Genomic DNA, 26,332 nt, shown 5'->3' on the forward strand with positions numbered 1-26,332 from the left:
CAATACTCTTTTTCAGTGGAAGCACACAATGTCGGCCCAATCAAGTTCTGTGGGTGGGAAAGAAGATTAACATCTGGGTGGGGCTAAAGTACCTCTAACAGTAGTGCTCTTAACACTACTGTGTACTTTCTTCAAGCCGAACACACAGCAATTACCATGTATTTTTGATCATCGAGATGCTGCCACTGGCCTTCCAATAGTTACGAAAAGTTTACAACTATCATTGAGCCCTTATTTAATTGGGAACTGAATGAAAACAGAAATTACACCTCAATCTTTGTGCAGGAAAGCCAGCACAATGTATCAGTACATTTTTGCCGTTCGCATTTAATCGAGAAAAAACAGGCAATATGTATACAGGAATAACAGTTCAGAAAGAGGTAAAACGTGTATACTAAAACCTTCAAACCTCAAACAACTGATGCTTTAATAGCACACCCACACCCAGGGGTACCCGAACCTTGGTATCAGTTATTCCAGTTGTGTTATTTACTGGGTAACTTATAATGACGCCTAAGTGTCTCCTTGTACACACTAAAGCCATACATTCCTCCACCTTGGTTCCTAAGTATCTGATACCAGACCTGCAAGTACTTAGGTACACATACCCCCACCCTATTTTTTCAGTTACACATCATAGGTGCCCCTTCCTGAGCCTGTGGTTACTGACTTCCCCAGACTTAGACAGTAGTTACTCGGAACTCTGGTAGCAAAGACGTCCACTGCATTGCTTTATAAAACGGGCACCGTGCTCTCTTTGTTTTTCTGTAATCTGCCCAATACTTCCCCCACTGAGCTCCACAATCTGCTCATCACACTGAAGGCTGCCCCCTTTAGTTAAGAGTAACTTCAACAGTCTGGTTTTGTTTAACCCCTTCCACGCTGATGACGAGCTGGGCTCGTCATGGCGTAGCCTCCTCGCACGCTGATGACGAGCCCAGCTCGTCACGTAACATGCGTTTTAAAAAATCTCAGCGTAGGAGCGGAATTCCGCTAGCGCGCATGAGGTTAAAGATGTATCAACGTTTGCCCTCCAGGAAGCCTACGAGGTGACTGATGGAAGGGCAGTAGAATTCTAATCAATACAGTCATACAGCTTCACGCACGCTCCGAAGAGATTGCTTAGTGGGTTTTCTCTGGATCTCCCTAATAGAGGTCTGTCCTGCCGTTCCTACCTGAAGTCACGCCTGCACGAGTTTTTTAGTGTGTTATTTGTGTTTGATTGTCTTCCAACACAAAGAATGTTCTCCCTGCAGAATGTTATTTATCCGTGGCAGTCAGCACGTTCCTGCAGCTCAAGGTCCCCTCCCGAAAATACAGTTTTCTGGTGGTTTTTGGGAAGTTTATTGTAATTGTAATTGTAATTGTGTGTGTCTTGTAAAGCGCACTGCTACCCGCACCGCAGGCCTCGTAGCGCTATAGACCGCTGGGGAACCCGTCCTGGCTTTCCCTGTGAGATAGTCCCTCCTGGGAGTCTCCAAGGTGAAACCAGGCATCCCCGGCGTTTGTGAGGGGCCGTTGTGGAGATGAGGCAAGCTTAATGCCCAGAGTTGCAGAGTGTGATCCCCGATTAGAGTAGGCACCGAGGCGAGAATTATCGAGTCCGCTGACCCTGGTCCACGACCCTGCCGCGTCGGGAATCGAACCCTGGTCCCAGGCCGTTCTGTGCTCTCGGGTCTGCCGCCTCTAACCAGTGAGCCACACCACTCCACTCCACTATCAATCCTTTCTATTAACTGGTGTAGGTTCTGCTGCTCCGCGATGCCTTTCCTTGTTCCATTTCCCTTCGCTGCTGGCTCTTGCTCTCTGTTTGGACATGTGTGACCTGGCTTCACCAATCCTGAACATGACCAGTTCAGGGCGATCTTCCTTTGTGTTCTCCCCGATTGATATAAAGGAACAACAAACATGTTCCTAAACGGGAGGAAGAATTTTAACTCTGGACTATGTGGTTGGATCAAAATTCCCACCTGTGCCTCAGAAGCTGGATAAATGTTGGCCTTATGGCCCCAATTGTAAATTTTCAAAAGACAATCCTAACTTTTAGGCCTACACTGTCAATAACGGTTGGTGACAGGTCTGCTGTCAAATCAGACCTCAAAATGTGTTCCTTCAGATACTGGTCACTAACATTCCCCTCTGCACGGCTTATTCTCGCAGGGCATTGTGGGTGCTTGAGATACCCCACTGGGGAGCTGAAGGCATTCCAGAATGCCACAGGCGTATCATTCACACTGTGAACACCAATATTCAATTGTGGCCTCTGGAATTAAATTAATAAATTGACAAGTACAAACAGCATAGATTACTTCATACTCAGATTACTCTGTGATTACTGCAGGAGAAGGTTTCCTGTGGTATCCACTAATGTCCTCTCTGAAGTCCACAGATTTCCCAGCACAATTAAAGGTCTTTCATCTTAACAAAAATACATCAGAGAGCAGAAAAGGATTTACTTAGTTTACAGAATATCAATTCAGATAACAGAAGAAGAAAACAGAAGGAACATGTCTATAAATCTAAACTTCTCAAACGCACAAGTAGGTAGGCTACTGTGAACATGCTGCTTGGCGCATCATGAAACAGATGGAACCCTCCCAATTTAAAAAAACATAATCACTAAGAATAAACAGGAAGAGCATAAGGAAAGACGAGAATCTCTCTCATCATTTCAAAGTGGGAGGTTAAAGTGGACATTACCATTGTGTTGCGGTTCTGCCGCAGGTGCTGCAGGATGAACGAGGATAGGAGCTTTGGGTCCCACTCTGCATCAGGGCTGTCAGGAAAGTTTCTGAAAAGGAAAAGTATAAAGGGTGAACACACCGTTTCCACAATGCCCTACGTCACATCTCTACGTATCTCCAAGCACTAGACAGACACACATGATTTCTGTGGCGAGAGCCCTGACGCAGATTCTGGAAGCCTCTTCTCTATGTTTGCACTATTCAGTTGTAACAGCTCCTCTCTCTCAAGTACCTGTTGGCCCTTGTCGTAGTCATTTCGCATCAATTTACTGGGTACGAAGAAATAAGTTCTTCTTTGTCAGAAACGCCCCCAAGGTCCAAAGACCCATTTATTATGTCAAATATGAGAACAAAAATCTGGTGAGACTTTGGAGCACTTTAACCGTAAACATTTGTGTCACGATAAGGGCCTTCCTGCAGATTCAAGAGGTTAAAATATTATCTGTTGCCATTAAGCAATTCCACCAATAGGTAAAAACGTGTGTAGTCCTTTGACATCATCTACTACAGAGGGCATTAGATAGATATGCGGCGCTCTATTGACAGTCACCCGCAAGTATTTTTTGGTGTAGGGATTATGCCCCACGGTGATCTCAAAGCGAGGGAAGAAATGCCCCACTCCCCCAATGTGTCCAATCCTTGGATTAGACAACCAATGTTTCCACAGTCTGAGGCACTCGTGATTATCTCAATGTTTAGTGTACAAAACAGTGCATAACACAAAGAACATCACGCTTCTTGATGATATTGATTTATTGTTGTGTGCTTCGACCTCTTCTTTCAAGGCAACCTTGTGAGCTTTAGCCAACACGTATTTGGTCGTATGTGGGGAGTCTCCCCACGACTTTCTCAAGGCTCTTGTATTGCCGGCATCTTATAGAAGGTCCTCTCGTCCAGCTGTGCAAGCAACTCCCCCAAAAAGATAATATATTCAACCTTCCGGTGTCACAAATGCGGTGTGCTTTATGTTATTACCTCGATGGTCACTCCAAATGAAACACGTTTTGGCTAAAGCTCACAAGATTGCCTAGAAAGAAGACGTCCAAGCACCGGACAATAAATCAATATCATCAGGAAACTTTCTGTTCTTTGTTATATAAACTGTTTTGTACACTAAATATTGAGGTCCACCGACATCAGTTAATGTAACTATCTTGTCTAGGGCATGTGGCCAGAATTTCAAGATCTTTGTTTCTGAGGAATAGTTTCTCACAATTTTCTGTATTTGTTTTAATTATGTTTGCGAGAACAATGGCCTCTCATCAATAGGTGGAAAGGTTGCTCAATGGGCTGAAAGCGTAATGACTGCTATTTCACGCAATGCAATAAATTATTGTAATAGACCATGTTAGTGCTTTAGGATTAGCTACAACGAGCAAGTTAAGGAGTGCCGACTCTGATAGGGAGCCAGCCAGAAGGACCAACTAGGTCCAGGGGGGGCAGTTACCTGTCGGATTAGCAGTCTCCAGTCCAGATCTGAATCCTTAGGTGAAACCACCATTGAAGTTAATGGAGTGGTCTTGATGCAAGGGACACAAGATGCTGAAAATGCTGAGTCATTGTAGTGGATCTTCTTGTGGCCACCCTTTGGTCTTCAAGCTTGCAGGCTACTTTGGCTTCAGGGGAAGATCTCCCACGGTGTCTAGGTGAAGTCCAGCCAGGATCAGATGTCACTTGTCCACTGGCCTCCGGTTACAGCAATCCCAGAAATTTCCTTTGATTTGCAATAACTTCCTTGCTGGGCGACCAAACAGCACTCTGATGACTCTAATGGGTCAAGCAGACTCAGGGCAACCTGTGAGGACCAGGACTAGGTCTCCTACCCAGTACCTTGGTATCCAGCAGAGGTCAGGCTCCTTGATGCTGGACTCTCAAGGGTGCAGGCTTTTTGGCCCTGTAACTGTATCACGGAGTAGGGCCAACCAACTCTTGGAGTCACTCTATCAGTCTGGTACTCGTGGGCAACTTTTCCACAAGTGGCACACCACAGGCACAATGATCCCTTTGCCAGTCCACAGGTGCATTAGGTTCAATCCAGTCTTTGTTGCAGCCTCTCTGTGCTGGGTCCCGGGAACAACAGGACAGTCCTTTTTCCAAGACAGTAGTGATCTGAGGTCTGGGTGCCACTTTTATGCATGCTAGGAGCCTAGGGGATGGTGGCGATTAACTACTAGCCAAGGGGCTACCACATTCCCTCACGTCTGATAGCTATTACCTGAGAAGTGTGGCATCTAGGTATAGCAGGGTGCACTATTCTGCCCACTGCCAACATGGCGAGACCCTTCTCTTGGTGTATGGAACTCCCCTTGTCAACCCAGAGGTGTGGCTACCAGGGGGCTACCCACACCTTGAAAAATAATTTAACAACAGCTTCTCCCTCTCTGTCTTTCTATCTGTCTATCCAAATAAAGTGGTGCTTCGGACCAAGCCTTCATTCCTTCCTAAGGTAGTCTTGCCTTTTCATGTTAGACAATTGTGTCATCTTAGTTCCTGTTGCTAGGTGTCATGGAATGTCATGCAGTCATGTCAAGAATGTTAAGTTTAGAGTTTAGTCAGTTGAATCCTGTTTGTTGGACTGAAGACATCTTCCTTGTGGATGAGATTCTTTATCTTCAATAAATCTACTTTAATCCTTATTCTGCTTACCTGGTTTGTATTTATTTATTTATAAAGTTTTATATAGCGCAAACAAGATCCCGAAGTATATCAGAGAGCTTTACAAAAGGATGGAAGGAAGGTAATAAATGCAGTAACAACATCAGGTACGAGTAGAAACAAGAATAATTGCATAATTGCACTACGAATCGGTCAAAGGAGAGTAATACAATAAACAGGTAAATATCGGACTACAGGGAGGAAATATTATGCGGTAAAGAAGAGCAATATCCAAGGATGGTCAAGTGGTTGTAGTGGCAATTGCTTTGAGCAGGTGAGCCTAGCCACATTAAGGTAGGAATTTGTTCATTAGGAATCTTTTGTCTTCCAATTTGAAGTCAGTCGTTGAGGAGATTCTGCGTACTTCCGGTGGCAGAGAGTTCCAAATCTTTGGAGCGGCAACGGAGAAGGCTCCGTGGCAAGTTCTCTTTTTGTTGAAGATTTGCCGTTTCAGGAGGAAAGTGTTAGCGCTTCTTGAGGTTCTACCACCACAGGATAATTCAAGGTTTTGCGCCTTCATCGGCCTGGTCGCCCCCACGCTCCTCGTCCCTCCTGCTCCTGTGCCTCACCTACTGCCTGTGCCTGCCTGATCGCCGAACGCCGTCTTCTCCCTCCCCCAGCGCCCCAGCCGCCGCAGGGCCGCCCGCCAAGGCCGCACTCGATTTTCCCGCCGTTGCCTGCCTGCGGCCCCGCCCCCCGCCAGCCGATAGGCTAACACGCTCCCTCTTCCCAGTGGACCCTCCTTTCCCGGCTCCCTTCTTATGACGCCCCCAGAGCGACCGCGCAGCGGACGCACGCAGCGGGAGCACCGATTGAGCGCCGAAGGAGCGCCAAAGGTAAGCCTGTCTGCGCCTGTCCGCGCCTGGACCGCACCCAGTGCCAGGACCCCAGGCCCCCGCAGACACCAGCCCACCCGCCGGACCTACGACGCCACCGAACTCTACGCACTCAACGCCGGTAGAATCCCGGGCTGCTATCGAGCCACCGCGAGACGCACCCACGGACCCTTCTGCTGCCATTCCTGCAAGTTCACCTGCATTCGGGCCTGCACCACACCAGCACCGACCAAGCCGAACTCCAGCAGCAACCACCTCAAGTGCATCCTGCTCAACACCCGCTCCGTCCACAGACACGCCGTCGAGCTCTGGAACCTGCTCGACACCACAGCCCCAGACGTCGCCTTTCTCACGGAAACCTGGATGAACGCCTCCTCAGCGCCCGACATCGCCATCCCGGACGGCTACAAGATCATCCGGAGGGACCGCTTCAACCAGACAGGAGGAGGCATCGCCATCATCCACAGGAACTCCATCCGCATCACGACCAACACCGACGACACTCTCGCACCCGTCGAACACCTGCACTTCCTGATCCACATCAACCCCAAGACCACCCTCAGAGGCACCCTCATCTACAGACCCCCGGGACCACGCACACAATTCAGCGAACACATCGCCGATTTCATCAGCCCGCACGCCCTCCCCTCCGCTGACTACATCCTCCTCGGGGACCTCAACTTCCACCTGGAGAACAACAACGACCGCAACACCACCACCCTGCTGGACAACCTCGGTCTCAAGCAACTGGTGACCACCCCCACTCACTACGCCGGACACACACTCGACCCAGTCTTCTCATCCAGCAAGGACATCGCCTTCAGCCACGCCACCGGACTCCACTGGACGGACCACAGCTGCGTCCACTTCAGCTTCAGAAGGACCACGATCCACCACCACCAGCAACAGGTTGCACGCAGAAGCTGGAACAAGATCACAGCCGACCAGCTCGCGACTTCCCTGAGCACGAACCCTCCCACCAGCGCAACAAACCCAAGCCAGGCGGCCACCAACCTCGCGAAGTGGATCAGCAACTGCGCAGACGACCTCGCCCCTCTGAAGACCCCACCTAGCAGACCCGGCAGCAAGAAAGCCCCATGGTTCACCAAAGAACTCAAGAGCTCCAAGAAGAACTGCCAAGCCCTCGAGAAAACCTGGCGCAGAGACCCAACACCGAACAACATGACTGCCCTCAAGCTCGCCACCCGAAAACACCACCAACTGATCCACGCCACCAAGAAAACTGCATTCAAGGAACGACTGGACAACAACGCCCACAACAGCAAGGAACTCTTCAACATCGTTAAAGAGCTCTCCAACCCCAACGCCGGAAACAACAACATCACCCCTTCGCAAGACCTCTGCAACTCCCTCGCCTCCTACTTCCACAACAAGATCGCGGACATACACAACAGCTTCAGCTCTCAACCGATGCACGCCACAAATGAACCACCGCCCCCTACCACCACCCTCCGCGCCTGGACCCCGATCAGCACCGAAGACACCATCCGCACGATGAACTCCATCCACTCCGGATCTCCGACCGACCCCTCCCCTCACCACGTCTTCAACAAGGCCGACGCTGTCATCGCACCCCACCTGCGGGACATCATCAACACCTCCTTCGACACCGCTACCTTCCCGGAGAGCTGGAAGCACGCCGAACTCAGCGCCCTACTAAAGAAGCCATCAGCCGACCCCACGACCTCAAGAACTACCGCCCCATCTCGCTGCTCCCGTATCCTGCAAAAGTCATCGAGAAGACCGTCAACAAGCAGCTGGCCGCCTTCCTCGAGACGAACGGATCCCTCGACCTCTCGCAGTCTGGCTTCCGGGCCAACCACAGCACCGAGACCGCCCTGATCGCAGCTTTCGATGACATCCGAGCCCTGCTCGACAACGGAGAAACAGCGGCCCTCATCCTCCTAGACCTCTCCACGGCCTTCGACACTGTTTGCCACCGTACCCTAGTGCAGCGCCTCAGCAACGTCGGAATCCAGGAGAAGGCACTGAAATGGATCATCTCGTTCCTCGCCGGAAGGACACAAAGAGTCCGCCTCCCCCCGTTCAGATCAGAAGCCACCGAAGTCATCTGCGGCGTTCCTCAAGGCTTCTCGCTCAGCCCAACCCTCTTCAACGTCTACATGAGCCCCCTCGCAGCCATCGCATGCCAACACAACCTCAACATCATCTCCTACGCCGACGACACCCAGCTGATCCTCTCCCTCACCAACGACCCCGCCACCGCCAGAGCCAACCTACACGAAGGGATGACAGACGTAGCCAAGTAGATGATGAACAGCCGCCTGAAACTGAACTCGGACAAGACGGAAGTCCACATCCTGGGTTCTTCCCCTCCGCCTGGGACGACTCCAGGTGGCCCCCCGCCCTGGGCAGCGCACCCAAACCAACAGACCAGGCACGCAACCTGGGCTTCATCCTGGACTCCTCCCTCTCCATGACCAGACAAGTCAACGCCGTCTCCTCGTCATGCTTCAACATCCTGCGCATGCTACGTAAGATCTTCCGGTGGATCCCCACCGAGACCAGGAAGACGGTCACCCAGGCCCTCGTCACCAGCCGTCTGGACTACGGCAACTCCCTCTACGCCGGAACCACCGCCAAACTCCAGAAGAGACTCCAACGAATCCAGAACGCCTCAGCACGACTCATCCTGGACAGCCCCCGTCGCAGCCACATCTCCGGACACCTGAGAGATCTGCACTGGCTCCCGGTCAACAAGAGAATCACCTTCTGTCTCCTCACCCACGCACACAAGGCCCTACACAACCAAGGCCCAGGATACCTCAACAGCTGCCTCAACTTCTACGCTCCCACACGCTAACTTCGATCGACCGGCCACGCCCTTGCCGCCGTCCCCCGGATCCGAAGAGCCACCACAGGAGGAAGGTCCTTCTCCTACCTGGCCGCCAAGACTTGGAACTCCCTCCCGACCCACCTCCGCCTGACCCAGGACCACCTCGCCTTCAGGAAGCAGCTCAAGACCTGGCTGTTCGAGCAGTAGCGGACCCTCCCTCCCCTAGCGCCTTGAGACCCTCCGGGTGCGTAGTGCGCTATATAAATGCTGTGATTGATTGATAAATGCTGTGATTGATAGATACCTGGGGGTTTTGAAGTGAAGGGCTTTATGCACCAGAACCACAATCTTTCACTGGATTCGAGCTTCGAAGGGCAACTATGTGATAGATGTTAGGACTGGGGCTGTTTGGAATGGAATGGATAACACCTACATTACGGAAGTTTCTGACAGTACAATATCCAAGAAGACCAAAGCTCTACATGCTACCGAAAGTGCACAAATGCCTAAACAATCCACCTTTTCGACCAATAGTCTCAGGCTGTGATTCCATCTTCACACCACTAGGACAACTTATTGATCACTTTCTACAAAAATTTGTGCAAACTTGGCGCAGTTATGTGAAGGATACTACCCATTTTCTGAATCTGTTTCGGGATGTACAAGAAAATTACAATCAGGATTGGCTGATGTGCACAATAGATGTGACTTCACTATACACATCTATCCCTTTGAAAGATGGTGTAGAAGCAAGTAAATGGGCGCTGTTACAACTACCTGACTTGGAAGTTAACAAAATTTTAATTTTGAAACTACTGATATTCTGCCTCCAGCATAGTTACCTGACATGGCAAGACAAATTCTTCCTCCAAGTGAGTGGAACCTCAATGGGTTTTTCTGGCGCACCGGCTTACGCCAATACCTTTATGGCGCAGTTCGAGGATACACATATCTTTAAGCAGGAGATCTGGGCTAAGAATCTGGCTTTTTATATCAGATTCATAGATGATATATTTCTTGTATGGAAAAGTTCCCAAGATTCATTAGAAGAGCTGATTAATGAACTCAACCACAAGCATGAAAGAATCAAATTTACCTATGAGATCAGTCAACAACAGATTCACTACTTGGATGTTTTGATAACTCACAGAGCCAACAAATTGGAAACATCAGTGTATACAAAACCCACTGACAGAAACAATTTATTGTTATACTCAAGTTTCCACCCACCGTCATTGAAAAACAACCTTCCGTACTCACAATTACTAAGAGTGAAGCGAATCATGTCTAATCCAGCAGATCTACAAGAAGCTCTAGAACTACAAACAGAGAAATTCAAACAAAGAGGCTACCCTGTGGAAGTTTTGAAGACTGCTTTGAATAAGACTGAAGCTAAACATCGTGAGGAGTTGCTCACCACTAAGTTGAAACAGAAAAGTAATAGACATGTGTTCGTGTCTAAATATTCATCCAAATCCCAAGCAATTCAACATATCATTAAATCAAGATGGGAATTGCTGAAACAAGAGCCGGATTTCAAGGGGTTGTATGATGAAGAGCCCTTATTTGCGTACATAAGGAGCAAGAATCTAAAAGAAATTTTGACCACCACAGTTTCTGCAGATCAACCATTATTTAACGGAATGCGAAAGTGTTACAATTGTGTTCATTGTAACAATGTCATAACAGGGAATGTCATTCACCACCCACAATCTGGGAAAAGCATTTCATTAAGATATAATGGAGACTGTAACAGTATGAACGTCATTTATACTATCAGATGCCCATGTGGTCTTCTTTATGTAGGCAAAACTTCAAGAAAAATCAAGGTACGCATTTCTGAGCACAAAAGCACATTCAGAACGAAATCTACTAAATCTTTCTTTGCCACACATTGGTTAGAACACCAACACACCAATGCACAGCTCAGGTTTACAATCTTAGAAATAGTCACAGTGAAACCAGACAAAAACCACGCAATACAATTAGCTCAAAGGGAAGCTTGGTGGACAAAACATTTACAGACCATGGTGCCGAGTGGTCTTAATGACAGGATTGAACTACAGTGTTTTTTATAACTGCAATATACTTGAATTATGCCAATGACTGACATGATATTTGCAATGCCATTCGTTCTGTGTACACAATACCTAGCATGTTGTTTACTTAGTTTTTTGTAACGGACTCTTACACAGGTCAAACAATAGTTACCAAGCTTTTCTTTGCAATTACAATTCTTGTAATTAGCGAATTTTCTCTTATTTTCTCTTTTTTTGTTCATTTCTCACCATAACTTTCTTGTTGGATCTTGCTTCTCAGCTTATGGAACTAACAAAAAACGATCTGAGCTGCAGTTTAGGGTTAACGTAATGAGATTTAAACGCTCACCACTTTGATATGAGAAATTTCTGTTCCTCATACTGTTTCCGCGAACCAACGTATCATAGCACATAGTTTAGTTGCAATGTATATTTAACCACTATGGGCACAAGTTAGCCGACGTTTTACCATTCCAAGATGGATGATGTTTTCCAGTCCTATTACTCTGTCCATGGCTCTTAGGTGGGATGGATGATGTTTTCTAGTCCTATTACTCTGTCCATGGCTCCAAGGTGGGAGGTCACGAGTATACAACTCTAGCAGTCCTGTTTCACTGTCGACCAAACAAATGTGGGTATATAACACCGCAACATGCTGTCAGAAGTTTAGTTCGTGGTAGAGTTTGGAAGCACAACGGCGTCATTTTGAACAGTTAGAGGTGAGTCTATGTCTGGTTGTGCTAGTATAGGCATAGAGCGCGTGTAATCTTAGAATTTTACTAGTAGACTTGCTTTCTTTGCAGATAGTAACTAAGAAGCCCAGATTCTTAATGGAGAGGATAACACAACTTTGGTGAGCTTATATACATAAAGGGGGTTACAGCACTCGATACAGTGCCAGTGTTTAAGTTTGACAGATTTAGTGTGCAAAGAGGGAAGAGCAGTTCCATTGGTCACCGAGATATGTGGAGATCAGATTCTCTTAGTAGCATAAGAAGGTGGCTCAGTTTATTTTGGGCAGTGGCTAGTGTTAATGCATGCAATTAAGATGTGTTATTGTATTGGTTAAGTTCAAACAGTATTCAAGAACGCTGTTGTTGATACGTGTGGTGTAGTAATTTTCCAGTCCTTTACTGAGTCATGAATTTTTTGAGAATATCAATTTTGCTGGCAAGACAGGAATTTTCTAATATACCCTTGCTTTTTTGCATCTTAGATAGTGAAATATCAAGAAGCATTCCCCGCAGGTGCCGGTACGTGCTCGAGCACAGATGGCTTCGGTGCTCACGCACGAGTGATTATTGTCTTTCCACTTAGACTTATTTCTTTCAGTCACAGCTACTTAGTATCAAGTAAGTGAACACTTAGAGGAATAGATTCCCCATCAGGCTTCTGAACAAATTGATGTCTAGGTTGTGATAATCAATCAATCAATCAATCAGTGACACTTATAAAGCGCGCTACATACCCGTAGGGTCTCAAGGCGCTGGGGAGGGGGGGTGCCGCTACTGCTCGAACAGCCAGGTCTTCAGCTTCTTCCTGAAGGAGAGGTGGTCTTGGGTCAGGCGCAGGTCGGACGGGAGGGAGTTCCAGGTCTTGGCGGCCAGGTAGGAGAAGGACCTTCCTCCTGTAGTCGCTCTTCGAATGCGGGGGACGGCGGCGAGGGCGTGGTTAGCTGATCGGAGGTGGCGTTTGGGAGCGTAGAAGTTGACTCGGCTGTTGAGGTAGCTCGGGCCTTGGTCGTGTAGGGCTTTGTGTGCGTGGGTGAGGAGGCGGAAGGTGATTCTCTTGTTGATGGGAAGCCAGTGAAGGTCTCTCAGATGTCCGGCGATGTGGCTGGATCGTGGGATGTCGAGGATGAGTCTGGCTGAGGCGTTTTGGATCCGCTGGAGTCTCTTCTGGAGCTTGGCGGTGGTCCCGGCGTAGAGGGCGTTGCCGTAGTCCAGTCGGCTGGTGACGAGGGCCTGGGTGACGGTTTTCCTGGTCTCTGAGGGGATCCACCAGAAGATCTTCCGTAGCATGCGTAGGATGTTGAAGCACGCCGAGGAGACGCTGTTGACTTGCCTGGTCATGGAGAGGGAGGAGTCCAGGATGAAGCCCAGGTTTCGTGCATGGTCTGTCGGTTTGGGTGCGGTGCCCAGGGCGGGAGGCCACCAGGAGTCGTCCCAGGCGGAGGGTGAAGAGCCCAGGATGAGGACATATATATCTTGTCGTTTTCGTTCTCAGCTGAGAGATTGAGATTTATCAACTTTACATGTTGGAGCACTTGAATTCTGATAAATGACATTGAGGAGTTGAGATGTGAGTACCTTCGTTACTATTTTTGCCCCTACAACATACGCAGTATGGTGGTACACTTACCATCAACATCGAGTTTATCCCTTGTTGCGCCCTGAATTTTGTAAATTAACACTGTAACGCAAGACACATTGATAGCGGTAGAGAAGTTTTCTCCAGTTTAGTTTTTACCTCTTTTCTCTTTCTATTTTTTGACCTGGATCAATTGTCCGATGTTTATATCACTCATGTAATCAACTGTTCAAATTAGATGCCAGAACACATATATCTAGCTTCAGTGTTTTTCATGAACTGCCTTCGCAAATTATTTAATGAGATGTTAGTTGAAGTTCTTTGTAAACAAATGAAATGTTAACACGGATTATTGATACGTTGTCTCATTCTTACAGTGCCCCTGAAGAAGGGAACCCCCCGAAATGCATTGGGCCTATTTCTCAACTATGTCTTCACCTTCATCAAAAAGTTTTTCAACATCAGAGTTATTACAACAAATTTATAATGTGATGACATTTACTTGTTAATTTTCAGATTGTGTATTGATTTCAAAATGAATATGTTGAAATGAACAAGATTTACAAGCAAAAGATTACATAAAGCTACGTTTTGAAAAAGAATTTCTTTCTTTGAATTTTCTCTTCGAGTGATAACATTGAAATATTATAGGTTATCAATTGTTCACATTGGTTATACTTTAAACATATAGGAGTGCGCTTGGTAAACTAGTGGAATTTTCCACCAGAGGTTGATTGTTACTTTGGGCTGGCTGCCTTACAACCAAGCAGCACACAAACAGTGTACAAATATTATATGAACAGTATATTAGTATTACATTAGGGAGTGCGCAGATAAGAAAAACATTTATGCTGTTTGAAAATGGACCATGTCCCAATGGGTTGTCCCTTGTATCAAAGTATGCAATGCTCTGGTGAAAAAGGATCCTCCTGTGAGGTTGCATTTTCATTCCACCAAAGCAACGGTGGCAACCACGACATTAGCACGTGAAGTTCCAGTCCTTGATCTCTGTCATGCAGCAACGTGGGCATCCCTGCCCATGTTTCCCAGACAGTACTGCCTGGATAGCCAAATCTTGAGGGATGGGTACTTTGCCCGTTCGGTCCTCCAGGACTTTCTAGTTTAACCACTTCGATGCTGATGACGAGCTCAGCTCGTCATCAGGCTTACCTGAGCTCGTCACGTAACGCGGTAATTTCAAAAATGCCGCACACAGCGGGAAAAGCCGCCGCAGCGATGCGGTTAATCTTGGTTCGCAAACCCTCCTCTGGAGTTGGTATTTCTGGAGTATCTATTCTAAGGTAAGGAATCTACAACTAACAGTCTCTATCAGAACAACAAGTTACTTACCTTCGGTAAGGATGTATCTGGTAGAGACAGGATTTGTAGATTCCTTACAGCCCCACCCATCCTGCCCGCTCTGCAAACTGATTTCTAGGGTAAGGACTCCCCTAAACAGCCCTAGTTTTGATGCACAGGTGATCAGTGCCTTTCATGGCTCTACGCTTATGGCGTGGAAGGTCAAGTTAAGAACTGAAGTACGCGCGCATGGGCGGCATTTATGTAGGTCCTGCGACGTCATCCCAGCGCCCAAGACGGTGACAACGGACTTAGAGCCGACAGACACCACTAACAACGCGCAAGGGTACTGCTGAAGAATAAAATTTCCAGATCCAGATTGGCGCCTGGGGGAAATTGTAAGGTAAGGAATCCTCAACTAATATATGTCTCTACTAGATACATTGTTACTGAAGTACATAAAATGAATGCCAGTGCATTGGTGATACTATGCTTCATTGTTAGGCACCAAAACATAATGCAAGCACATGTGGGTTGCCAATATTTTATCCTTGTTTAAAGGAAGGAAAGAAATGTATTTGTTACACACAGACCCGCTTTCGAGCGCCAAGAAGCCTGAATACCCTTTGCTATGCAGCAGTGTTACACCCCGTCTACACTCGTACCACCACCGCCATCTGTCTCTCTGGGAAGGGAGCCATTAACAGAGATTGTTCCTCTTCGCCGGTATTCACCTCAGGAGACCGGCTCTTTCTTTCGGTCTTGTGGGACGGAGGATGTTGTTGTGCGTGTGGGCGGTGGGGGCGTGAGAGGTGAAGCGGGTTTATGTTTTCAGACTGATCCAGGTCTGTCCTGCTCAACGGAGATCAGCAGATGGGCCTGCACGAACACAGTAACCAAACCCCTACTGAACTGCGCTGGTGTTCTCTCCACAACGGAAGAGAAACAAGGGGAGAAAAGCTGCTTTGTAATAACTACGCTAATGTCCATGATGACAAAGTAGCCGTGTAATTAACATTATGTAGTCTCGTTATCTAACCAACGGCTGCGAGGTCAGACGATTATCTAAGCAGGTACCAATGCCTCGTTAAAGCACGCGCATTAATGCAGCTATTTACAGCGCTGTGCTGAGCGGTAGCATTATCACACGTGGCTTTCCTAAGGTCGGGGATGACCTTTGAAGCTAGGTCTGACCTCCTGGTGCCTGGTCACGCTCCACGCGCACCCTGTCGAGTTGTGCGCGCGCTTCGGCCAGGCAGACGACGACAGAGCACTTAATGACAGAAACAACGGGCTCTCCTCAGCGCCAATGCAAAGCCCTATATTTGCGAGAGCGCTTGGCTCAAGCACGTCCGTGACATATAAAGGAAGGTGCTTCGTGTGACTGACTGCACCTGCCTGCGGGCAGGTGAGAGTGTCACCGGTGCACTCGCTGCGCACATTCTAAGACGGAGAGCGAACAGTGTCCTTCTTGACTATTTGCCCCTGCGCCTATAAAACAGCGCATTTCCCTCCTTGTTTGCACGGTGTCGTGCTACCATGCGAATGAGGGAACGCCTGCCTTGGATCGTGTCGGGACACAGTTTGCACTTGTGAAAGTCACTTAACAGAATGGAGTTGTACAAATACCTGCAGCCTCTCTCTCCGGTAATAACTAATTTGCCCCGGAGGTGCAAAAAGCTGGCACAAACGCCCTTTTCACACCCGAGGCACATTTTGTGATATCCTCTAGTCTAGAGTTAGGTGGCTGCGCGAACGGCTGATAACAGTGAGGTCCAATGGAGAGGTCTTTGGAGGCTGATGGACCAAGACCTACAGGCATAACAGGGTGATTTTCTTAAATCCAGTGAGTTCTCGTGCACCCATTTTAAGTTCTGGATAAGAGAATAGCAGGACAGGATATGAAAGACGTAGTTAGGAAATATCCCATTGACCACTATATATACAAGCATCAATTAGCTCGTAAAGGGCCATGGACTTAGCAGATAACCAGCCAGATTGGCAGTGGTAGGAGCTAGCGTTTATAGGGAGGATGGAAAGGTACTGGCAGCAAATTTTAGGGTCCTGTCCACATGGCAGCATCAGTATTCAGAGACCCTCTATGAGACTGAAGCAATAGACAAGGTAACTTGAGATCATGCAAGTTGCTTAATATTTTAGAATTAACTCGGTGAGAAGATATATTGTATGTTTAATAGCAAGTATCCCACCAGCGGTAGCAGTGGTACTTATGAATGATCCAATGCCCATGGAGGGATTGAAAGAGAACGCCAAGATTTGCTGACAAAGGAGTTGAAGTTCAGGGTATGAGATGGGAAGTGGACATAATTAGTTAGGGAGACATAGTTAGTTAGGGAGACAGGTGAAGATAAGGAGGGAAAGAAAGTACAGGACCTGATCTTGGAAATGTTCAGTACGACAGGCTGTGCAGCCAACTAGTGAAGCTTGGCAGAGAAGCTGGTAAAGTGGTGGGAAAGAAGGAAACTTGAAAAAGATTTAGGTGCATAGAGATGATACGTGATATCAAATGAGGAGTTGAGCTCACCAAGAGAGGTAACTGAGGGAAAAAGACGAGGACCGACAGCTGAGCCTTGAGGACACCAACTGAAAGCGAGACTGGTGCAGGTTGATGAGAGTCCGAGGCAACAGAAAGGAGAGGACACCTATTTGTGGACTATTGGGTTAATGTCAAGGGTGTTAAAGGACAAAAGTAAGGTGGGGGGATTAACAGTATCGCAAGCAGAAGATAGGTTAAGGACTGCAAATAAGGATTACAAGCTGCTATGATGTGCTAAGGTTATTATATTTGGTACATGCAGGGGCAGTTCCCATAAAGAGAAGTGCATAGAACCCGTACTGGAGAAGGTTGAGCAGTTGCTTGAGGAGATATAACATTGCAGTATTGAAGACCAGCCATTTCAATGTTTTGGAGAAGAAAGGGGGCTCAGGAACAGGAGGTTAATTAAAAGCACAGGAAGGCTCAGCTGCAAGTTTTTTTTAAAGTAAAGGCAGGGCTGGTGCAATACCATAGAAAAGGTAAGCACCAGTTTTAAGGCAGTGATGGAATACAGAGGTTAGGCAGAGGAAAGGTTTAAAGGTGACTGCGAGAGGTTTTATGGCAGGTGTGCTGAACGAGTAAGAAGGATGCAAAAACCACAGTTGATGGACAAAATGCAGAACAATGTCATACATTCACCCCAGTACAGAGATCTGGGCCTAAATCCATCGTTTTTTTGCACTCCACACCACCCCAGTTCAGACATGGCCATATGCAAATCAGTCTGACCCTGTGCCTCATGGGAACAGTCCAGCCCGAACTGCCAAGCCATGCCTTCCCTGGACCGGAAACAAGCTTCCGAGGACCGGTTTCTGGCATTCCAGCCGTCTTCAGCCCGGCTTGCTTGAATCCAGTGGTGTGGAGAGCATGGGACTCACGTCTGAGCATACCCTTCCCACTCGGGATGACAAATGCAAAAACAACAGTTGATGGACAGAATGCAGAACAATGTCATACATTCACCCCAGGGTGAAAATTGCAAAAAACCCAGTTGATGGACAGAATGTAGAACAATGTCATACATTCACCCCAGTACAAGGATCTGGGCCTAAATCCATCGTTTTTTTGCACTCCACACCACCCTGGGTTAGACACTGGCTATATGCAAATCAGCTCTGACCCTGTGCCTCATGGGAACAGTCCAGTCCGAACTACCAAGCCATGTCTTTCCCAGACCGGAATCAAGCATCCAAGGACCGGTTTCTGGCTATCAGCCTTCATCAGCCTGGATAGCTTGACTCCAGTGGTGTGGAGAGCCTGGGACTCACGTCTGAGTATACCCAGCACACTCGGGGTGAGAATTGCAAAAAACACAGTTGATGGAGAGAATGTAGAACAATGTCATACATTCACCCCAGTACAAGGATCTGGGCCTAAATCCATCGTTTTTTTGCACTCCACACCATCCCAGTTCAGACATGGCCATATGCAAATCAGTCTGACCCTGTGCCTCATGGGAACAGTCCAGCCCGAACTGCCAAGCCATGCCTCCCCTGGACCGGAAACAAGCTTCCGAGGACCGGTTTCTGGCTATCAGCCGTCTTCAGCCAGGATAGCTTGAATCCAGTGGTGTGGAGAGCATGGGACTCACGTCTGAGCATACCCTTCCCACTCGGGATGACAAATGCAAAAACAACAGTTGATGGACAGAATGCAGAACAATGTCATACATTCACCCCAGGGTGAAAATTGCAAAAAACCCAGTTGATGGACAGAATGTAGAACAATGTCATACATTCACCCCAGTACAAGGATCTGGGCCTAAATCCATCGTTTTTTTGCACTCCACACCACCCTGGGTTAGACACTGGCTATATGCAAATCAGCTCTGACCCTGTGCCTCATGGGAACAGTCCAGTCCGAACTACCAAGCCATGTCTTTCCCAGACCGGAATCAAGCATCCAAGGACCGGTTTCTGGCTATCAGCCTTCATCAGCCTGGATAGCTTGACTCCAGTGGTGTGGAGAGCCTGGGACTCACGTCTGAGTATACCCAGCACACTCGGGGTGAGAATTGCAAAAAACACAGTTGATGGAGAGAATGTAGAACAATGTCATACATTCACCCCAGTACAAGGATCTGGGCCTAAATCCATCGTTTTTTTGCACTCCACACCATCCCAGTTCAGACATGGCCATATGCAAATCAGTCTGACCCTGTGCCTCATGGGAACAGTCCAGCCCGAACTGCCAAGCCATGCCTCCCCTGGACCGGAAACAAGCTTCCGAGGACCGGTTTCTGGCTATCAGCCGTCTTCAGCCAGGATAGCTTGACTCCAGTGGTGTGGAGAGCATGGGCCTCACGTCTGAGCACACCCATCCCACTCGGGGTGACAAATGCAAAAACAACAATTGATGGACAGAATGCAGAACAATGTCATACATTCACCCCAGTACAGAGATCTGGGCCTAAATCCATCGTTTTTTTGCACTCCACACCATACCCAGTTCAGACATGGCCATATGCAAATCAGCCTTGACCCTGTGCCTCATGGGAACAGTCCGGCCCGAACTGCCAAGCCATGTGTTTCCTAGACCGGAATCAAGCATCCTTGGACCGGTTTCTCCACACCACTGGAGTCAAGCTATCCTGGCTGAAGATGGCTGATAGCCAGAAACAGGTCCTAGGGTGCTTGTTTCCGGTCCAGGAAAGACATGGCTTGGCAGTTCGGGCTGGACTGTTCCTATGAGGCCGGGGTCAAGGCTGATTTGCATATGGCCATGTCTGAACTGGGGTGGTGTAGAGTTAAAAAAAAACAATGGATTTAGGCCCAGATCTCTGTACTGAGGTGAATGTATGACATTGTTCTGCATTCTGTCCATCAATTGTTGTTTTTGCATTTGAAGGAGTAAGAAGGGGCAGATGACTGATGAACAGATGTGATTATGAGAACAAACTCTCCAGGTAATATGGTAGTGAAATGCACATTAAGTATGGGAGGTTATGGTGGTGCCCCACATATTATAGCACAGATATATGGTTTCGCCCATGTTACAAAGTAATTGTTCCCTATTCTTTCAGTTTATGCGAGAAGTTGTATTTGTGAAAAGCGACTCAATGTCAAATTATGGTGGTGCAAAGGAGTTTGGCAGTGGAACCTGAATGAATAATAAGTTATATGTATGTTCTGTGAGCAACACTGTTATTACCAAACATGCTAATGTTACCACACAGACAGACCATGGCTGAAGGCAGCAGAGCAACTGCATTAAATGGAATCAGTGAATGTGTCTAGGCCAGTGCCAAGAGAAGCTTGCACAACAGAGCTACACAGTATACCAGTGTTACTATTCATTAAGGCTGCAGCGCACAAAGCACGAGGAGCGAGTAAAAGGCAGTTCTGAATAACGAAAGCGTTAGATGTCAGGAACACTGAGTGGGAACACTGGTGCAGGAATGGTAGTGCTGGTAGAGGCTAAACATATAAGGCTTAAGAATCTGGGGCTGGTGGGTGTGATAGGGTATTATGGACGGATCCTACTAAATGAAATTAGCCCTTCCAAAGAAAGAGACAATAGTGTATTGCTAAACAATAGCATGCATGAAGAGACACCATGGACATCCTGAGGAGGGGTGGGGGGGGGGGGGGGGGGGTTAAAAAGGCTGGGTGTTGCGCGCCTGCACACAGCCATATCTGGACAATACCATTGCATGTTGCTTTGATGGTAGAGCGACCGTTTTGGGCTTAGACAGTGGAATATATCTATGGCTACTGCAGAACTATCAACAGGGTTTGCATGGATTCACACAAAAGTATAGATGTTACGGGCTGGCACAGTGGCAGCCATCTCAGGTCTGGGTTTGGATGTCTTTGGCGAGAGTGTCTGTTGAGATTATATAAATGTATATTATGAGCCCTAGCGCGAGAAGATGTACAGCCCAGGCGTCAAAGTGGATGCATCAGTCACATTTTTTATTTGGATGCGTACTTAACACAAACACAAGAAAGCAGAAGAGTTTGGACGTCTGTTAAAATCCTCCTTCCAGTTACGTGCCACTTTGATTAATGTGCCTTAAATTGGGAAAAGAAACTATCTACTACTTGGGTGTCCTACAATAATTATGAAAGAAAGATGGATACAATCGGCCTAAGAATTTTAGTACACATTTTCTGGAAACAATCTTTTTGGACCTTAATCACTTTCCCTGTTAATCCCCGTTCACACATACTGGCCCAGCGCAGCCCCTATCAGACGCCCGACAATAGACTGCTTTCTGAAAACTGCCCAATGGACGTACATGGACCAGCCACTAGGTGGCACTGCACAGTCAATCTCTCTCCTTATTCAGGTGGGGGATGGAGCCAAACCGCTGTGTAAAAACGGCCTCATCATGACTTCCAACAGACACATAAAGACTGCTACTTGTGCCTGTGATGCATGTTTGGCCATGTCGGAAGCTTATGCTCAACACAGCCTGTCTAAATTGGTTATAGTGACAAGCTAAGGCTCCAGTATTGAGGTCGGGTCTGTTTTCTATGAAACCTTACAACAAAAGCAGTAGGCCTGCCATACTTGCAGGGCCGCTAGAATTAAACAGCAAGTGAGGATCAAATTAAGCGTCAGGATCGACTAAATTATGGAGCAAGAGAAGGCAGATTATGCAGCATAATGCAGCATATTTTGTGACAGTATTACTTCGTTGCCGCCTGTGCAGGTAAACGCGGCGGGAAGTCGACAGACAACGGTTTTATTCATTTATTTATTTTCCCTATTCCATTGTTTTTCGACTCCCCCCCCAGACCCGCCCCCCGCACCCCGCCCCACCGCGCTTCCTGGAGCTGGTCGCGACTTTTAATACTTACATATTTTGTGTTTTACAAATGGTAACTCTGTTTGGACAAATATTTAACCTCATTAGTACCAGTTTTTTAAAAATAAATATTGTAATAAACAGAAAGATGAACAATCGGCGTTTGCTAAGTAATTTACACTGCGCAGGAACATTTGTCGCCACTTTTTCAGTAATTTTTGAGCTGATTGAGCTAAAAACATTTTTCTTAAAATCTTCAGATTATGCAGCAGTTGATGGATTAAATAGCAAATGCGCCAAATCCATAAATATGTGAATAACGATGCAGCCACAGAACTGCATAAATCCTGTGGCCCGGCTTATACATTGGGAAATACATTTTTTTAAATAGACAGACATTTAAGGCTACATGGTTATTTTACTGTTATAGCCCGTACACCGATATTCTGTAACATGGGATCTCAGAGATTACTGTATAAGGCAAGGTTTTTGGTGTTGGATACCCCTCTGACAAATCCTTGAGGTAGATGATTTGCACTGCAATAATATGAAATCCGACTGTCCTGAAAGGGGTTATGCATTGCTTTGCCAACTGCAATTGTGTACGTTTGTAATTTTATGACTGTATGCCCAACAGTTACCTTGTGGAAAAGCTTATGCTAAATATACTTTATGCTCCGGCCACCATCCCATGAAGACCAGAACGGGAGGAAAATCCTTCTCCTACCTCACAACCAAGGCCTGGAACGACCTCCCCCTCCGACAAGTCCCTACACTTCTCCAGTTCAGGAAGGACCTCAAAACTTAGCTCTTCGGATGACCCCACCACTCAACTGAGCCACCCTCCTCTGCCCCTTAGTGTCTTGAGACCCTTTCAGATGAGTAACTGCACTTTACAAACCCCTGATTAACACAGTAGCCCTGAGTTGGTTATGATGACAAGCTGAAGATAAAGGCTGTTAACCTTCATTGGTAAAAGTTACGTCAGAGGTTGCATGTTTGGCTTGTTTAGAACAAAAAGTTACCACAAAGGCAGTAGGCCTGATTTACTTGAAAAGCACATGTTAAAGACGATAGGTCTTTAAAGGTGGATTGTCATTACACTGTGTTAAAGCCTGTAGACTGGTATTTTGTTACATGGAATCTCACAGATTACCATAGTAGGCAAGGGTTTTGGTTTTTGTTACCCCATTTGACAAACCCTTAGGGAATAAGGTTTGCACTGTGGTAATCATTAAAAGCAGTTTTGCCACAATCTAACAAAGTTCAGTTGCCTGCAAAACTGGAAGTGACGTTCGTGGTGCCTGTATAGGCGCTACCGATGCGCACAGACGGCAGTTACTTTTTGCACCTTTCCATAACAAAAGCGCAAAGCCATAAAGTACACTTACCACTGGTGTGGAATACTATGGCCCTGTCCTTAGAAATCCATTTGCTGAACAGGGAGGATGGGTAGGTCGGTAAGATATATGCAGCTAGATAGAGTCTGTACCAGATAAGGCGTTACTGAAGTTAAGTAACTAGAGCATCTGATAGAGACCTCTAGCCGCAGATTCCTTGTCTTACAATAAATACCCAAGGAATACTTCCCCAGAGGTGGGTCTGCGGAGCAATGTCAGGCGAGTGAGTCATGCAGGAATGAAGGGGAAAAATACCCATCTCTATGGACCGGACTTTCCAGGCAGCTATGTTCAGTAATGTGCGCAATGAGGCCCACGTGACTGCCTGGCAGATATCCAGGAACTGAACTTCCAAGTGCTAATGCAGTGGTCGCAGCTTTGATTCTAGTGAAATGAATACGCTTATCCTCAGGGAATTGCTTCTTAGCAATTGCGTAGCAGATTTTAACACACAGTACGATCCATCTGGAGATGGTTTGCTTCGGCAAGGCTTGTCCCTTCTTCACTCCAACATACCTCACAAAGAGTTGTTCGTCTACCATTGTGTGTGGTTCATGATCGAACAATAACACTCTTTTTGGGTACAGACGGTGGAGTCTCTCCTCTTCTTTGGAAAGATGTGGAGGAGCATAAAAAGCAGGCACAGTGATTGATTGGTCTACACGAAATGGAGTGACCACTTTCAGAAGAATGGAGGCCTATTTGTGAAGCACTTGTTCATCAGGGTAAATGTGAGATAGGAAGGCTTAGATGATAAGGGCTAAAGGTTACTGACCCTCCCGACACACATTATAGCCTCTAGACATGCTGTATTGATGGTAAGGACATGAGAAATGTCAAGACAAGATTTAGATCCCACTGAGGCATAATAAAGGGTGAAGGAGGAAATGTGTTGAAGTCCTTTAAAGAATCTGTTTACAACAGGGGATTTGAAAAGAGATGGCTGCTCCGGCAACAGCAATAATGTAGAGATCGAGAAAGGTAGCCCATGAGAGTGCTCCAATGCGCAGAAGTGCTGACATTGCGTGTTTTTGGCGGTGACGAACAGATGTAACCAAGGTCCTCCCTGTTGTTGAAAGAGACCTTGCACCACCTCCGAATAGAGACGGCATTCATGATCTGCTAGGCATCTTCGGCTGAGTTCGCCCACTCTGGCGTAGAAGAGCATTACAGGTGCTGAACCACCAGGGATATGTCCAGACGTTCCAGCCATTTCCAGAGATGCAGGGCCTGCTGACATCGGGTCTACGACCCCACCCCACACTGTTTCTTGCAGTACCACATGGATATGATGCTGGTGCTGTTGTGAACACCTGCACAAGCCTTCCCATGATGAAGGGCGGAAAGGCTTTCAATGGCAGCCGAATTGCCTGAAGTTCCAACAAGTGGATGTGGAGTCCGGATTCCGCCAGAGACCAGAAGCCTCTCTTAATAGTTGCGGCATCACATGCTGAGCTACGAGAAATTTGAGGGATCCTCAAGGCATTCAGGTGCATGGTGCGGCAGTCGAGGCAGGCCTTCATTCGGGTTGTGGTCCAGGTCAAGGTACCAGAGGCAAACAAGGTGTGCGTCCGTCACCTACATCTGTCAGTGACAGACGCTGCAGGGTTTGAAGCCAGCTTTCTTGGAGGACATCCCTGCCATACTTGGAGGTAAGACCTCAAAATAGAATATGACAAAACGTTGAAAAATGAAAGTAAAAAAAGTACTAAGGGGTAGCTCTACTAGGATCTGTGCTGACTGGCGTGGAAAGAAAAGAACTGACGTCAGCCTGGGTGGAGCTTATATAGGCACCGCAAAAGTGACTTCCGACGCGGACAAAGCCAACAATGCCACCTATCGGTGTGCAGGGGTACTGCTCACAAAAAATATCCGGATCCAGTCTGACGCCTGAGGATGAGTCTTAGGTAAGGAATCTGCAGCTAGAAGTCTCTATCAGAACCAGCTTACCCCTGATGGATGGAAAGAAGGCTTTCAATACCAAGTGGATAGTCCTTAGATCTAGAAGGTTGAAATGGAGCTGAGATTCCAAGACTCCGAGAGTTGGAGTCTTCTGATCTCCAACTCTTTCCAGGTGGTCGCCACAACCCAGAAGTGATGCATAGGCCACCATTGTCAGCTCCAGGTGAGGAAGGAAAGAGGTCTGCCGCTGATCCAATCATGGCTCATCAACCACCACTGCAGATCTTTCGCAGTCTCCCCCAAGATTTGGACCAGGTCGCACAGATACCCATGGTGCGGTACCAAACGGGACTTCAGGTCCCACTGCAGAGTCTGCATGCACCATTTGGCATGTTCCATCAGCAGAATACATGGGGTCATCAGACCTAGCAACCTCAGACTCCATCTGACGGAGATCCAAGACTGAGGCTGAAACATCGGGATCATAGCTCGAATGTACTAGACTCTCCACTCTGGAGGACAAGCTAGGACTGTACAAAGTCCAGAATGACTCAAATGAAAAAGAGCATCTGAGGAGTCAGGTGTGCCGTCGGGATGTCCATCGGGAACCCCAGAGAATGCAGAAGGTTCACAGTAGTCTGGAGGTGGGTGTGTGTAAAGTAGATACATTATACATACAGTTTAAGTGTCAAAAAGATCCTGCTCCTGCGCGAGACAGTATTCAGCATGGAGCACTTCATCAGTCCACTTCAGCCATTGGCTTTATTGCCCTGTCAGTGGTGCAGTGCTTAATTTGAGGCAGTGACTGTTGCTGCTGACATTGTGTCCTCTCCTCGAGGGAGGGGAAGACTGGAACACATAACCTCTGCAGATATACTGCAATCACTGCCATTACCGTCATGAACACCCGAGGGGCACTGGTAAGGTCAAAGGGGAGCACAGCAAACTGGAAATGCTCCTGGCCTACTGAACTGCAAGTAATGCTTGCGGACCTGCAGGATAGGAATGTGAAAGTACGT

General features: G+C 47.4%; 1 protein-coding gene across 1 annotated transcript in view; it reads right to left on the reverse strand.

Annotated features, from left to right (window-relative positions):
- The window catches only part of PIGL (phosphatidylinositol glycan anchor biosynthesis class L), a 456,545-nt gene that overhangs the window by 161,238 nt on the left and 268,975 nt on the right, over nt 1-26,332 (reverse strand). Inside the window, exon 3 of the mRNA XM_086955062.1 lies at nt 2,701-2,791. Within this exon, the coding sequence (XP_086811188.1) occupies nt 2,701-2,791 (91 nt within the window). The remainder of the gene's footprint in view (nt 1-2,700; nt 2,792-26,332) is intronic.

The sequence above is a fragment of the Lissotriton vulgaris genome, chromosome 2_1, assembly GCF_964263255.1.
Source record: "Lissotriton vulgaris chromosome 2_1, aLisVul1.2, whole genome shotgun sequence".
NCBI classification, from domain to species: domain Eukaryota; kingdom Metazoa; phylum Chordata; class Amphibia; order Caudata; family Salamandridae; genus Lissotriton; species Lissotriton vulgaris.